This window comes from Pseudopodoces humilis, chromosome 4 (genome assembly GCF_049639895.1).
Source record: "Pseudopodoces humilis isolate 2021_Gansu_Grassland_sample_001 chromosome 4, ASM4963989v1, whole genome shotgun sequence".
Lineage (NCBI taxonomy): Eukaryota > Metazoa > Chordata > Aves > Passeriformes > Paridae > Pseudopodoces > Pseudopodoces humilis.
The window spans coordinates 44,731,601-44,748,375 of record NC_142203.1 but is presented as its reverse complement, the minus strand read 5'-3'; the positions used below and the strand labels follow the sequence as shown (position 1 = coordinate 44,748,375).

General features: G+C 34.3%; 1 protein-coding gene across 1 annotated transcript in view; it reads left to right on the top strand.

The window, feature by feature from the left end:
* Positions 1-16,775, top strand: part of CNTLN (centlein) — a 197,961-nt gene that overhangs the window by 90,595 nt on the left and 90,591 nt on the right. Inside the window, 3 exon segments of the mRNA XM_088054637.1 lie at positions 4,716-4,855; positions 10,162-10,287; positions 15,266-15,387. Coding sequence (XP_087910763.1) covers positions 4,716-4,855; positions 10,162-10,287; positions 15,266-15,387 — 388 coding nt within the window.

Here is a 16,775-nt window from a genome sequence, read left to right as displayed (position 1 = left end):
AATGTGAAAAATCTACAATGATAATTCTGAGGCAGAAGCTGTTGAAGAACTTGGTGCTGCCTCTCAGACTGCAATTTTCTGGATTACAAATTTCTGATCTTTACTATGAGACTGGACTCCATCCTTCATACAGACCTTGGATGTTGTATGATTAATGTAGTCTTGATACTCATTATTCTGCTTTTTTTTTCCTAATAGTGTCAGGAAAAAATTGGTGTTGCATTGTAGTCCAAATTATTTTCCATTTTGGCCTTACTATTTTTAATTCTTCCCTTAGTTCTTAGATTACAAATTAAAGTTTTCATGTAAAAAGTAAAAAGCCAAGAAAAGGTCACAACTCTTTATGAGGATCCAATGGAATTGCATTTCATAGAATCATAGAATGGCCTTTTCACAGACCATAGAATGGTCTTGGAAGGAATCTAAAGATCATCTAGTGTCACCCTCCCATATCCATGGGCAGGGTCACCTCCCACCAGACCAAGTTGCTCAAAGCCCCATCCAACCTGGCCTTGAACACTGCCAGAGGTGGGGCATCCACAGCTTCTCTGGGCAGCCTGTTCCAGTGCCTCAGCACCCTCACAGTAAAGAATTTCATCATAATATCTGATTCAAAGCTCCCCTCTTTCAACTTGAAGTCATTGTCCCTCATCCTGTCACTACATGCTCTTGTAAAATTGCCGTTCTTTTTTCATGCATAGATCTTCGAACTCTGGGTTGTTCATAGAGTCATGTTTTTATACAGAAGAAGTTGGTTGTTCTCATAGTAATCAAATATTTTCACAAAATAATTTGTATTTAATAATTTTTTTTTTACTTTTAACCAAAGATAGTCGGAGCACAGAAGTCCGGAAGTATAAAATTAAATTGACATGAATCCGAAACAAAAGACCAGAGAGAGAAATTTCACCCAGCTTTCCGTGTTGGGAAGGTCTACTTTTGTGTCCAAAAAATTAATGTTCAACATTCTCTTGATACTTGAACAAACTAAGTTTTTAGGCTAGGAAAATTAAAATAATATTTCTCAGTTATTAAAGGATTAACTTTAACAGAAAATGATGCCAAACTCCTATTGAACCAGAGTCCTGGTGAACTGTTTTCTTATAATTTCTGAAACTAAAAAAATTTCACAGGTATACTTAAAAAATTGAGCAGGTTTTCGGGATATCGTAGACCCAAATTCTATAGGTAAGTATGTTCTGGTAACAGTGATCTACTGAATAATTTGTGGTAAAAGCATAAGCATTTTGGAGGTGCAAGTTAAGATTTAAGACTTGATTTGCTGGATTTAGTTTTTCAAGAAATATTTCTGTATAGCCATGTGGACAGAGACTGTAAGGGTTTTATTAGAAATTGTGCCTTTATGGTATTTTATTTGAAATTATATGATATGATATTAATTATATATAGTTATATTACAGTATGGTGATTTCTAGGGATCTCTTTTGGAAGAAGAAAGCAGTAGGAAAATAACCTCAAAACAAATGAAGAATAATACTGTTCATGTATTGGTCCTATTGAAGTCAAGAGCAGAACCTGCATGACATAGAGGAACAGGTTTTGGTGTAGTCTGTGACTCTTAAATTGAGTTATGTTTTAAAGCACTCGGTATTCCATTTTTGAAAGACGAAAATAAAAAGTAGTGATACAATATGAAGTTAATCATTAGTGAAATTTCTGTAATTCTTGTGGCTTAAAAGTCAGCAGCAGCAGCAGTTGGTCTTGAGGATATTAAAGGTCCTTTTAAACTTAAATAATTCTATGAGCACTTCACAGGTGTAGACTTTTTATTGTAACAGTAATGTGATTTTAAATTGTAATGGATTGAATTTGTTGACTCTATTATGAGTTACTATTATAGTTCTAAAGCTTGTGTTCCATATAGAGCTCTTTTTTTACATGCAACTGAGAAATCAGTAAGATGTGTGTGTTGAATTGGTAGGTGTATTTCTCTTTTGTAAAAAGGAAGAATATAGTTCAAGTTAGAAAATCAGTTCCAGAGCTTGGGTATGACTACATTTCACTTATATGCTGACACTATTTCTGTCCTCTAGGTTTTGTTGGATTTTTTCCTTTCTGTGTACTGCGCAGGTTTTGTTCAAACAAACATGAAGTCCAGTTTTCTTTAAAGCACTCTTTTGATTGCATGGCTTGTCTGCGCCTCATTTTCCTGTTTTCTTTTTTTTTTTTTTTCCCATGTGTTAATGAGCTAATGGTTATAAACAGGCCTTTTACTGATCATAGGCGGTAATGACATCTGTTTGCAACTACATATGGCCTAAACCATGCAAAATGAGGAACAGAATGTATTTAAGGAAGTCAGCAAAAACACGGGCAACTTCTACTCTCTGACGTATTTCTTGCACTTACTGTATGAAGAGTTGTGTTTTTTCTAAAACAAGTGCTCAATATCTTTAATTTGTAATTTATTTGTTGAATTTGTGAGTTTATCTTAGGCTTTATGAAAAGCATATTCTGCATTAATATAATGGCTATGCCCATTTGTCTGTTTCCAACAAATACTTACTTAGTATTAGTAGCTTACTAAGGTGTTTGCTTGATTGATTTTAATCAGCTTTGGACAACCTCATTTCTTGATTAGCATGAATTTGGAGATTTATTAACTTAACCTTTTTTTACACTGCTTTTTCTAATTTTTGTCAGTATACCTGACTTATTTTATGTGGGGAATGCCAGTATTTGAGATGGTAGTGCCACCTGATAATTGTACCAAATTTTATCTTCTCTATTGAAATTAGTATTTGTCTTAAGAATATGCTCAAACAGTTGCAAGCAAGTGATGTTGTCAGGACCTTGTTAATAAGGGATAAAACAAAACTGCTAGTTAGTCTTAAGAACGTATCTTCTGGATAAAGTTTGTTGATTAAAACCTTTATTACTTGCCAGCTGTTTGTCAAAACTGTTCGAACACCTCTGGCAATGGAGTTTCATGAGTTTCCCCCTCATCAGTGCAGTAAAAAGTCAGCTCAAACCACTTCCATTGGCTTTTTAAACTAACCAGCCCTTTTAATTATGCAATCAATTAGGCAGACAGTTTACATCATTCCTTCTCCAGCAATGGCACTGAGGTGCTAACTTCCAGCTACCTGGATGCATTGACCATATGGGAATTATGTCATCATTGTCTTGCATCTTGGTCATGCATAGATGAGTCTGCTACTGGATATCAGGGATATAACTTACAGTACTGCTACCACTGAAACATGTCCTCTCTGAGCAGGTTTGGTAACTAGGCCAAGTGTGGCAGTCTTGTATTGTGCCAGGTAATTGCTGCACATGGATTGATAGCTAGAAAAGGTCATGGAATACAGCAGTGTAACAAAATAAAGTACCAACCTTGAGCACAGATTCTGTGACCTAGAATCTATGTTTTTCTGTAAGTCTTCAGTTTGACCACAACACTTGTGTGTGTTTAAGGATGTAATGGCTACAAGCTGTAGATTTACTTTAAAAAGTACTTTTCTCAGGCAGTTCTTAATTAACCATTTGTCTAGTTACAGAATATGCAGTTAAGGTTGTTTTTGTTAGGGCAGTGATACATACAACTTGAAGTTTCACCAGAAACAAGCCCAGAAGGTGCAATATTTTGTCAAGAAATTTAACAGCATGTCACATACAAAATACTGTCTAATAAGTAGAATAAGTTACTGCAGAAAAAAAGTCTGCATAAAACAACTATTGTTAAGAATGTAAATTTGGATTTAGAAAATTCGGTGATGGTCTGAAAATGTTTCCTTAATATTTTGAGATCTGGTTTTGATTATGGAGTCATTTATGAAAGCAGAATTATTTTCAGCTTTTACATGTCTCTGTAATACTGTTAATAGGCAGTTTTATGTAAATGTTGTGTTATGTTTCTGATTTTTTGTTACCAATGTACTATACCAGTACTGTCATTTTCCAGGTATTTCAACAGCCTTCTTTAAGTGTGCTAGAGTGCTACCTTACTATGCAAGAATCTGAAATGGAGCTTTTACAGAAAAAATTGAAAAAAGCGAATCTTAACCTAGCAGAGCATAATTTGTACACTACAGATACTCAGTAAACCAACAATATAAGGACTGGAAGAAAGCATGAGGTAGGGTAGTTTTATTGTCTGGTGTATTTGTGTGTAAGTCAGGCTGGTGAAGCCAAACGTTTTTGCTCAAGGGTCCAGATAATAATTTTAATATCTGTTGACGCTGCTTATAATTCTGGAAGCTTGTTTGAATAGTTCCTGTGTTATCTGCCAAAGACTTGTTAAAATAGCTGTTGGGAGTAGAAGGTTTTACCTTATTAAATAATGAATAAGGGATTCTTAATTAAATGAACTATTTGAAGGATAAATTCTTTGTAGGTTTGCTAAAATGAATATTTAACAGATATTTTGTCGTGTTTATCAGAATGACCATCTTTCACTGTAAGGAAAGTGAGAGAAATAGAAATGGTTATTATTACGAATTTTTAAATAAAAGAGATTTTTTTCCAAATTCTTGTCTTTTATAGTGGGTTACAGTATTTTTTTCTAGAAAGAATGGCAACAATGTCATTTGAAGTTTATACTTTCAACTTTTTATAGTGCTGGATTGCCTCATTCATGGAGTCTCACTCTTTGATTTAGGCATTAAATAACCATAACAACATCAACTATAAGCTATAGTATATAAATGACATCTGCAAAAATTTCTGTGATTTAAATGATTCTATTTAATTAGCTGAAATCATGATGCTTTTCAGTGGGTTCAGACTCTTCCTCATCGGTTTTTATTGTGACTGTATAGAGTATGGGAAACTTGCAAGAGATCTCTTTAACAAAGTTGCAAAGGTGAACATGATTCTGAATGGTATAAATAAGGTACAAGGGTGGATCATCATGTCCACTTCCTGAGAAAGCTTCTAGTTTATCCAAATAAGGTATCTTATAACATTTTCTTTGAAGAATGTATGGCTTGTTCTTTCTTAATAACCTGTACTGTATGTTAGTTTTGGGAAAAGACACACTTTAGAACATTTCTTAAAGAGCGTGTAGCGGGCATTTCTGTGAAAATGTGCTTAAGAAAAAAACTAAATGCTACAGAGGCAGTGTAGAATGAAGAATAGAAGATGAGAAACAATCTGCTAAACATGAAGGTCAGGAAGAAGAAGAGGGAGATGTTGCTTCATGTGCTGGAAACAGGTGTTTCTCTACAGCCCATGGAGAGGATAACTGTGGGGCAGATGTCTATAATATAGCCTGTGAAGGAGCCCAGAGAAAGTGGATATTTGCTCATGGAAGCCACAGCTTGTGGAGGGGAGTCAATGCTGGAACAGTTTCCTCTCTTATATGACCTGTGGTCCATGTAACACCTGCCCTGGAATAGGTTTATCCTGAAGGACTCCAGCCTGTGGAGATGCCCTGTGCTGGAGAAGGAGAAAAGTGTGAGGAGAAAAGAATGGCCCAACAGGAGCTGTTATTGATTGCAAACCTTCCACCTGCATAGCAGGTAATAAAAAAGTCAGGAGTGATGGAATGAAGTTGTGCCTGGGAAGCTGGGAGCTCCTTCTGGGTAGGGAAGAAGGTGTTGATTAATTTTTTTTTTCTTTATTTCTTACAACCTAAATATATTTTAACTGGCAATAACTTAAATTGATCGTCTTCAAGTTGAGTCAGTCCATGATACTGAGTGATAAACTGTGGGTTTATCATCCCATTTTCTCTTTCTGTCTTAGCAAGGAAGGAAAGTGGGAGAGCAATTGAGTGGATGTTTGATCTTTTGCCAAGGTTGGCACCCCACAATGTCTTTTTCTGTTTCCTCAGGGGAAAGTAAATGAGACTGCTGTGTTTGTTGTGAACTGTGTCAAAATAAAGCAATTACACTGCCTTGAGTAAAACTAAATACAAATTTTAAAGGCTACTGTAGAAAATCTCTTCTTTTTTTGATATGTAGATCTGAGTCATGCTCTTTCAATAGTCAGGGCAGTTTGATATGTTCACTTTTTCAAAAGGGCACACAAGTCTCTATTAAAACTTTCATGAACTCAATTGGGAAGCTTTGCATTTAGACAACACAATAAGTGAAAATGTGGAAGTACTCTGGATTTTCTAAAATAGAGAAGGAAGTATTGCTGTGGTAGTACCTTACTCTTTACCCTTTTTCCCTTTCAGTGAAATATCTTTTAATTGCCTTGTTTTTCAGCCTTTTATGACAAAATTATAACTGTCAGAAGTTACTAGCACATGATTTGACATGAAGAGAATGTTGGATATTCAATGTTTGTTTTAAAAAGATGATCCTTTTGACTTTACAAAGGCTGTTGTGCTGCCCTTCATTCCCCCTTAAGTACATTCCCAGGACACAAAGAACAAATAAGCATGGAATGAATCAATTCTGATCAGAATGACACTGCTTTGATGACTTACTGCTCTAAAAAGGTTTCTAAGGCTTTGAATGAAAGAACAGTTGGAAAGGTGTTAAAAAGAGGAGCCTGGTACAAGTGGAAACTTGGCACTACTGTGATAAATTGGGATCTGTGGCCACATGACTGCATGCTTCCAGCTATGTTTGTATATATGAAGCAGCATATATACATCTGTAGCCTTGTGTTGGTTTCTTCATGAATTGCAGAAATCCACATCCCTTGCCTACAGTCACAGAGAGTAATAGCAGCAACTTGTTCTTCAAAAGGTGATTAAAAGCTTTGTTAAATGTGATTGTGATGTCCTGTTTTGTGATATTGTGGGATTTAGAGGCAATTGTAACCATCATAGTCCAGTCTATGTGAAAAGTGGTATAGTGGTGAGTGCTGTTGTGTATGAAGTCTTAGGAGTCAGTGGCTTGAACCTTCCTAGAGCTCTTTTTGGAGCTTAAACTTTGTAACTTTGAGAGTAATATATATTTCTGGTAGTGATTGAAATGACTTTCATATGTCTGCTGGGTAAATCAGTAGGGTTTTGTGGTTTTCTTGTAGCTAAGCTTTCCCATGGTATGGTGCATAGGAGTTAGAATTGCCTTTTATTCATATACATTCTATATCATTCTTCTAAGTCTGTTGTGTCAAGATACTGAAAAATTGTGTTAACTTGCAGTACTGGTAAAGTTCCTGTTGAAACATAGTGAATCAAGAAAGAATTTGCCATTTTTCTTCCCTTAAAACCCCACCTGTATCTGGGCAGTCTTGGGTTCAGCCTCAACGATGTTTCTGTTTCTTCAACTGATAAAAACATTAAGATTTCTTCCCACTGTCCTCAGAGCTGTATCATGGTAGTCACTGATATCATGCCTGTGCAGAAAAAGTACTCTTTAGACATTTTAGGAGGAGTTCTGACTTCCCTACTTTGGTTTGGTTTTGAGGTTTTTTATTGGTTGGGCTTTTTTATTGGTTGGTTGTTTTGAGGTTTTGTTTGTCTGCATGTTTTATTTGGCTTGTTTTGGCATTTTATTCAACACAAAACCTGTTGAATTCAAGGACATGGCTATTTGCAGTTTCGTCCCATGGTGTCTTTCATGGTGCAGACATGCACCTTGGTAACACAAGGTTGTTTAGAAACAGGCATATTTTCTTACTCTGCTCGTGTCCCATCCACTTACCTGCTATTTCTTTATGCTAAATCTTCTATCACAAAATTTCATATCTATTATATATTAGAAACTGTTTATATTTGGTTTTCTGCTATTTGGTTTAGTCTTTGATAAAAATGTTATAGGAACATTCAATGAAAAATCTTCTTATCTGGATTCCTTTACTAACTTGGATTAACACTCTTCACTGATAAAGTTGGAGAGTTTTTTCACTCCTAAATATGCAGACAATCTTTGAAACATTACATTTTGAAACATTATACACATTTCTGTATATATTTAGTACAGGTATGTCAAAATCTTTCTGTAGAATTTGAGGATTGAATTAAAAATGAAATGTTTATATTTTGCGGCAGCAGGAGCAGTAAAGTTTGCACTTGTGAGAAGAGTATTACAGATGCCATCTTTCAAACTGAGTTTTGCAGCAGCCCCAGGCAATCCAATTACAGTGTATTTTACTACACAGTCTCTTTTGTCTTGATAGAACTGTTTACCTCCTTAGTAAAGATTGGGTTCACGCTACTGATGTGCAGCTGTGAAGCCCAGACCCAGCGCCCTTTCTCCACAGACCTTTAGTCTGATCACTAAAAAGGTGAAAGCAAAAGAATTTTCTTAACACGTATCACCAATCCCATCCATTGTCACAGGGAATCATCTCCCTATCCATAACTAGTTAAAAGTTTTCTCTCTTTTTTCACATACCTTAGCTCTAGCACAATCCTAGGTAACTATAGATAAACTCTGTATGTGTGTATAATATATATACATACATATATTAAAAAAAAAATCTTATGTACTCATTGTATCTCATCAACTGTGATTAAACTAGCAAGACAATGAATTTTATCTTTTTCTGTATTTTTTTTTTCTCTTACCTCTGTTTCTTCTCAGTTTTTTGCTACCTATTTATTCCTAACAGTCTGGTGCTGGTTGATCCACTCCTTTTCCTTTGTTGTCATTCACTTTGGCAGCAAGCAGAGTGCTTTGACCTTCTGCTTCTGATTTCAGAGAAACAGATTTTCTCTATACAAACATAAAATTTACCTAGAAAACAATTCTTGAAAAATAATGCATAGTATGGTCATATAATGATTAAGGAACATAGAAGATAGAAGAGTTGTGTTTTGGTGGTTTTGTTTTGGTTGTTTTATTTCGGTTTGGTTTTGGGGCATTTTTTGTTTTTGGCAGAGGTTGGGTGTTTTGGGTTGGGTTTGGTTTTTGTTTGGTTGTTGGGTTTTTTTGGTTTGGGGTTGTTTTTAGTTTTGTGGTTTTTTTTCTGTTTGGTTAGTTTGGTTTTGGTTTTGGTTTTGGTTTTGGTTTTGGTTTGGTTTTGGTTGGGGGCTTTTTTGTGAGGGTGTAACACTGTTTTTTTAAAAAAATCTTGCTTGGTTGTTTGTTGGGCATTCTTATGTCTCTTTCAGTTGTGTGTCATAAGCAAAAGAATCCTGAAATCAAATGACAAAATCACATTGGAAATGTTTACATTCAAAAATATAAATATAAATATGGGATACTATTGTTTTTTGATATTTCTTGATAGATTTATTTTTTTCTCCTTTATGGAAACCCATACTATTTAAAATGAAAATGAGGTGTAATATGTCTTGTACATATTTCATACTGGAAGGTAGTGGTCAAAGAAAAAAATGTCAGTTGCTAAATAAGATACTACTCAAGATTATTTTAATTTAATGGACTAGTGAAAATACTGATATATATATACAGTATCAAAGAAGAATTTATCCTTAATTCCTTTTATTGTACATCAGTTATTTCCCAGAGAAAGTGGCAAAATGCAACAAGAGTAATCACAATTTACCTTAAGTTTCTGTTTGACTTTATGTGTTGGTGCAACAGTATTTTACCTTATTGGTATTAAGTGTGTGTTAGTATTTCACTGTTCTTAACCAAAGTTATTCTGAAAATCTGAAAGTCTAATTTTATGAGGCCTTTCTTTCTCTGCCATAAGGACATATGACATAGAATGAGCAAGAAAGCTGCCCAGTTTAAGTGTTACTTTCACATACTCTTTTCCAGATTGCTATATGAAGCTGTACATAATATAAACATATTCTTGTCTCTAGTTAGTCACATTATAGTTAATGACCATATGGTCATTATGGTATAAGATCTACTGTCTGTTGTATTTATATTCCTCAAGCATATTGTTCCTTCAACTTCACAGTGTGTTAAACTATTTCAAAGGGAAAAAAATCCTTTCCCTCTTGTTTCTGGTTGTCCTATCAAGTGTAACCTTGGACCCTTATAGAGCAATTAGACCAGCCTCTATCCCCTCCTTTGTAATGAGGTTTCTTGCATTTCTGAGTCTATAACCCTTTAGTCTTCCCTAATGGGACATCATTATTCTGAAAGAAACAATGTAAATGTAAATGAATATTCTCATTAACGAGTCACAGAGAAACCTTTAGTGGTAGCGCTGTGGTAATTCTGCTTGTTATTTCTCTGGTATTCCGTGCAGATTTTTTTTTTTTTTTTTTATAATTCATTATTAGTATTCAAAATTACTTCTTCTTTAATTCTGCATGTCTTTCATAATCCGGTGTTCCAACTAGTTCAACCATGTCCTTGTTTTATTCTCCAGAAACCACCTGTGAAACGTTCAAGGTCTCTGTCCCCAAAGAGCTCTTTTAGAGAGTCAGAGGAACTAAAGAAGCTTAAAATAGCTGAAAGGAAGATTGAAAACTTAGAGAAGACACTACAGCTAAAGGTGAACATTAAATAAAAATAAAAAGCCTGCTAGCTATAAGCTTGCATAGATAAAGATATACCAAAACAAACAGACATTTTAAGAATTAGACACATGTTTTTTATGGACTGTAAGTCTCTTTGGATCAGAGAGCACTCTTCATCAGTTTACCTACTTGCTTTACTGTGTGAGTAATCCTGAAGTCCTGCAGAAACCTAATTGAGCTGTCATCAGTAACACATACTTGTTAAATACATTTTCAAAGTTTGTGTTTGAGAATATATATTCTGAGAAATTGACATGTTCATATGAAATAAATCAAAAAATAGAAGCACTGAAAGTAAAAAGAATTTTTTTCTGTACAATAAAGCCATATTTTAAAATGCTGAGGTCAATTACTTGAAAAAGATTGACCCCTGGAAATTGTGTAAGTTATGACTCAGTTAGTTGCTGGTCTAATAAATGCTATTAAAAAAAATAACAATCTCCCTCACTCCAAGCCTTTATAGAAAATCTTAATTGAGCTTGTTTTACAATTTCTCATTTTGTCCCTGTTTCACAGATTTTTGTAGCTGTATTTTTGTTGGTTTGGTATTTTGCTGCAGAAATACAGTACCTTTTGAAGAAACTATTGGTTTAAAATTGGCACCTCTGAATGCAAAATTCAAATCCTGAGTCATATTTTCTTAAAAACTTAAAATTCGTCCTCTTCTTCCCTCTCCTCCTTTTCTTCCCTCTCCTCCTCTTTTTTCTTTTTTTTTGTTGCTTATCCTTGTTCAGTTATGGAATTTGAAAGATATTTTCAAGTATGTGAAGCCTAAAGGAGAACTGCTTATATTGAACATCCTGTGATAAAAGTTAGGTAAGTGAAAAAATTTGGAAGCTCTACCAACCATAGTGATAAGTGAATTTTAGAAAAACTGTAAGTGGGAAGTATATTTCAGCACAAATGCCATAGTTCACCCATCTGTATGCTTGGGAGAGTTTAATGCACTGTCTTAACACATGTAGCGTACATGAACAGGAGAAGTTACTTAGACTTCAGATTCAGTCTTCCAGATTGTTCCTGGGAGACAGAAAATTAATTTTGTTTCGTTTCTTTCTCTCTGTTGAAAAATCTAAGGCACATCCCACCAGCTAAACCTGAGAACTGGCCTTTGGGAGGCTTCCTGTTCATTACTCTTACTTGGCCTGCCTGATACTGATGCTACAGATTAGTCTGGAACTGTAGGCTCCAGCTGTTCTGCTCTTGGAGGCAAAACACACATCAGTGTGTATGGTTAAATGATAAGAGAGCTCCACATTTCTTCTGGAAAGAGGAGTGAAGGAAAGGAGATACAGAAGAGAAAGAGTTCTCTCTGAATAACCTCATATAATAATTTGTACCATTCACCATACTGCCTTTACTTATCTTCTATTTAATCTTTAAGTATAATTTAAAAATCTGTGCAGCTTTATGATGTTACAGGTGTGGGATCTCTATCACAGAAATCCATTATGTCTTTAAGGGCTAAATCTCTCCTTGAAAGTGAATACATGAACTTCCTGCATTTTCTCTTGAAAATCTACTTGGCTTCTTTTGCAAAATGCTTTAATGGGTTGAAAAGAAGCTGTAGAGGTCCAGGTCATCATAGTAATCATGTTGTGCCACTACATTCATATTTCAGTGAGGCTAGTGCCAGCATGGCAGTGGACTAAGCTGTAAAAAAGTTAATGTCAGAACATTTCTATTGCTATTGTGTGATTTCTTAATGCTAGCCTTCTCTCAGGCGTTGTTTGTAACTAGGAAAAATGGATTTGATCAACATTTTTCAAAACTGGTCCTTGCATTATTGCTTCCTCAAAAAAAGTGTTGTCTATATGACTACTTGAAATTTTCTTGCTGAGAGAAATGGTTGCTCTGACAATACACACTCTGATGATGCATGTCTGGAATGTGAAATGATGACTTCATATATTAGTCAAAAAATTGGTAACAATTGTGAAAAAAAAAAAAAAAAAAAAAGAACAGCTCTATTTTTGCAGTTTTCAGGAACAGGAATGTCCCAGTCAGTATTGCAAAGGAGCAGAAAAGGTCAATGTCCCATTGACAGATTTTTCCTGTTCTCTCAGCTGACTAATTTCTGAACAAGAAAAGTTGGCTCTTTGTTACTAGTATAAATGAGGTGATCATTTAAATTCAGAGTTTTTATACAGGATTGGATTTGTTTCTGGACATACTAAAAAGTAACAGAGTATGACTGCACCCTTGATTACAGAAGAGAACATCAAAATAAATAAGAGTATATTCTGGGTTTTATTATAACAAATTATTAAGCTGCTACTTAGATTGGTCCAAAGCATAAGTAATTCAATTTACTATTGGTCTTTAAGAAGAGGATAAGAGTTTGGTTGTTGAGAAGTAGGTATTTGATACAAACTGAGAATATGTTCATGCTCCTAGAGCTGTGATGCCTGGTGTAGCCTAGAGGAGATAATCCTGGCTTTAACTGGAAAGGTCTCAAAACACAAGAGGAGCTATTCCCTTTGAGTTTTCTCATCCTTTTTAGGTTCTAAAATTTTTGGACGTAAATAAAACTTATCAGTCTTTAGGGCCACCTTAATACTTGTTTATGTGAGCAAGATCACACTCATATTTACCTATGATTTCATCTGTAGTCCTGTTCCATGTATAGTGTTCAAATACTGAATGAATATTTCAGCTTATCCACATAACTGTTAGTGGAAAAAACTATTTTTGAAACTATTAGGTGCTTCAGTTCTTGTAAGCCTAAGCATAGTCAAATAATTGAATCAGTGTAATTTTTTAAATTTCCTTTTTACTATAACAGCAGGTCAATTTCAACAAAAATTTGCATGAGTGGTTATAATCTTTTATCCTGTCTGAACAGTCTTCCAAAAGGGAAAAAAAAAAAAGAAAAAAAGAAAAAAAAAGTTTGTTTTTTTTTTAATAGACAGTGGGGTTTTTCCTCTTGCAGATTGAACTTTCTGTTACTGTTTTTCATTATTGCATGGGAAGTAGTACTGTGGGTGACACTGGACAGCTGGAGAATAATCTGGAGGTCCAGCAGTGTTAGCGATGGTTGTTCTGTCCCTTTTGTGTAAATATATACAAAACTGTAGAAGACAGTTTAGTTATGAAATATAGCTTAATTCAGACAGAGATGAATCTTAACAGATTATGGAAATTTCAGTGAATATTTTAAGTTCTAAAGTGCTTAATTCAATAGAGAGAGTGATTAGGGCAGTTAATTGTCTAATTTCTATTTCTGCAAGAGCAGAGCAAGTGATAAGAGAAGGCAGTAACTGCAACAGAATGGATAATAGAACAGGTAAGCAATAATGAAAAATGTAGATTCATAAATAGGAAAGGCCAAATTCTACAGTTGGTTGCATCTCTGAAAGGGCATTGACACTAATAAGCTTATGAGGATTTATATTGAAGACATTATTTTCCAGTACCCTGCCAGACTTGACCAGTTTTTGCTAGCAATATCAAATCTCAGAACAGTTGTTTCATGAACTTCTCTTGAAAACACAATATATATAATTCTATTCTTACAATTATTATCTTATTATTCCTATTTCCTCTTGAAAAGCTTGGTAATGGTCTCTGTGTTCTTAGTCTAACATTTATATTGCTATTTATGCGGTTGTTTTTAATATCATTGTGGTATTTACATGAGTCACTTAAAATGAGTCAAAAGTACTTTTTAAACAATACAAAATTTATAAATGTATTTGGTTTAGAGGTTGTTTCAGAAAAAACCTACCACCACCACTTTGGGAAGGTATTTAATGGCAGGGTCACTTTGGACTTGATTCTGTTCCTAAATCTTTCTGTTTCCTGAGTCACTTCCAGAAAATTTCTGGAATTTTGTATATAGTACCATTTGAAACTGTAGCTGATATCTTTCAACTCTGTGCATCATGAAAGGTGGGCTGCACTTGATGAGCCAAACTTAGGATAGGTACTTTGTAGTTAGCAGTACTCTGGAACTTGCCATGTTTATATAGTGGGATTCAATTTTTATTGTTTGCAGCTCTGACTATTGGTCTGTCTAATTCATTGACTTATGCTGAATAGTCCTCCTTACATATAAGCATTAAATACTTGCAAATAAAGTACTTTGATTTATTTAGTTTTGTAGTTGCTCTGCAAGCAGAGCTCCCACTGAACTGAAAATGAAGCTCTGATTGCAAATTTTGCTACAGCATAATGAATTCTTTGCTGGTGAATTCTTTACTAGTGTGTGCTAGAGTCTGACTTGCTTTATGCTGTGAAATGTTTCTTCTTTGTGTTTTGTTTTTGTTTTTTTTTTTTTTTCATAGCACTGTATTGTCCTTTAGGAAAGTCTGTTTTTATGGTCACATGATGTTATGCTGTTATATAAAGCAAGGTATATTTTAGTTTGTGTTCTGTACATTTTTTTGTATGGTTTTGATTTTATAAAAGCCATTGTAAAAAATGGTTTTATTTCTTGTTTGCTGCATTACTAGACAACAAAGTCTAGCTGTTGCAGATATATATGTATTTACAGATACAAAATGTGAGGAAATCCTGAAGCCATTTAAATGTAAGTTTTTTTCATGTGGTCAGTATTTCCTATTTGAAAATACATAGATCAGTTTTCCATTGCGAAAAAAAAAAAAAAAGTGGTTCAAATGAAAAAACAGGGCCAACAATCTTTTTTCAGTCTATGTGTTTTAAAATGTATTAGGCCTTTGCATTCACCAGAAAAAAGCTGACATTTTGGTAGTAAATTTTTAAAACTTTCAGCAGCACAAAAATAATATTTAAGTGAATTGCCAAATCAGTGGAATTTTCCAAAGTAGTAATAAGAAAACTTTGACCTCAAGGACTGTGAGTCCTGATCTTTCTATTTAGATTTCTGAGTCTCATAGTAGTTGCTAAAAGACAACTTTTGTTTCTTGTGATCTGTGTAACAGTCCCTTACATTTTGTCCTACCCTGATATTGTTTTTCTGGTTTCATACAGTCTCAAGAATCTTATAAGCTAAGAGCAGCCTATGGAAAACACAAAGAGAGGCTGCAGATGTTACAGACCAACTACAGAGCACTAAAAGAGCAATTAAAGCAGTGGGAAGAGGGTGATAGCAGGTAAGTTACATAGCTCATTGAAAACATTTTCCTTACACAAGAAATCTTAATAGAAGTATTACATAGGTATTCTAAAGAGAATGTAATTTGAAGGAAGAAGCTACTGTGTGGTGATCGAGACTTTCCTTTGTTAAAGCAGAATACATGACTTACCCCTATATGATAAACATTACAGTTGAAACCAAGAGGAAATATGTTGAGGTGACACCTTGACTTATTTTATTTAGGCTCCCATTGAGAGTCTGAGTACTGGACAAAGGTCAGCTAGGACTGCTTCCTAATGTTTGTCTAACTCCCCTTTTATTTTGTTGACTGCATGTTTTTAATTTTCTGTAACACAACAGTTGCTCATTATGTTTCAAACAGTTTTTCAAAATAGTTTTATTCATTAAAATATAGAAATAATACCCTCTCTAACATTTAGTAATTCATGTATTATCTGAAGCTAAAATCTTCTTCCTTATATGGGGAAAAATCAAATAATATGTGCATGAAAGCAGGGTGTTTTCATCTGTTAAATTATTTAAAACTAAATTATTTCTGATAATTTTACCCAAAAAATGCAGTAATATATCTTTATTAATGGAAAGAGGAAAGACTTTACCACATAAAATTTGCATAATGAACATTCTGTATATCATTCTCCCTTAGGCTCTATACAGAACAGTGAAAATTTTATGCAAAAATTCTCTTTTTTTTGGTCCTTAGCAGACAGAATTTTTGGTAAACAGATGCAATTAGAGGTATGAAAACATTTCTTATTAGTTCAGTTTTCAAGCACTGCTGTTTTTCAGGACCTGTTTCAAGAAAGGAATGCTATAGCAGGGCTTTAGCATTCACCTAACAGCTCAGTAAACACTTGTGTTTTACTAAAAATAATTGTTTTTGCAGTTAGAACAATACTGACTGATCTTGACACTAACTTTATAACTCTCTCTGAACAAAAAGAGAGTCACAGAAAATGCTGCAAAACTGGTAGCTGTTCTGAGTCTGGGGTGACATAAAGCAGCCCACTGTGAATGATTAACTGTTCCTCATATATAAGTAATGCTATGGCCTATCTTAGTAGATTTGCATTGCTTTGAAATACTAGCATTTACTTAGGAGCAGTTTGTCTTTCAAAAAGGAAAGAAAAAAGTCTGGATGAAAACAATGGTAAAGTACAAATTTGCTACAGGCATTGGTGGTAGCACAGGAGCGTTTTTTTGAAATGCCCAAGCATAATGACAAATATATTTGGTTAAATTATAATGAAAAGGTTTAGGTTTTTTTAGGAAAAATACGGGGTTTTTTTTCTTCTAGCTCACTGTTTAAAATTTAGTGCAATCTAGAAGTGACTTAAGGATGATAGTTACTAAATTCAATGGTATTATTTAATTCTATGTCTA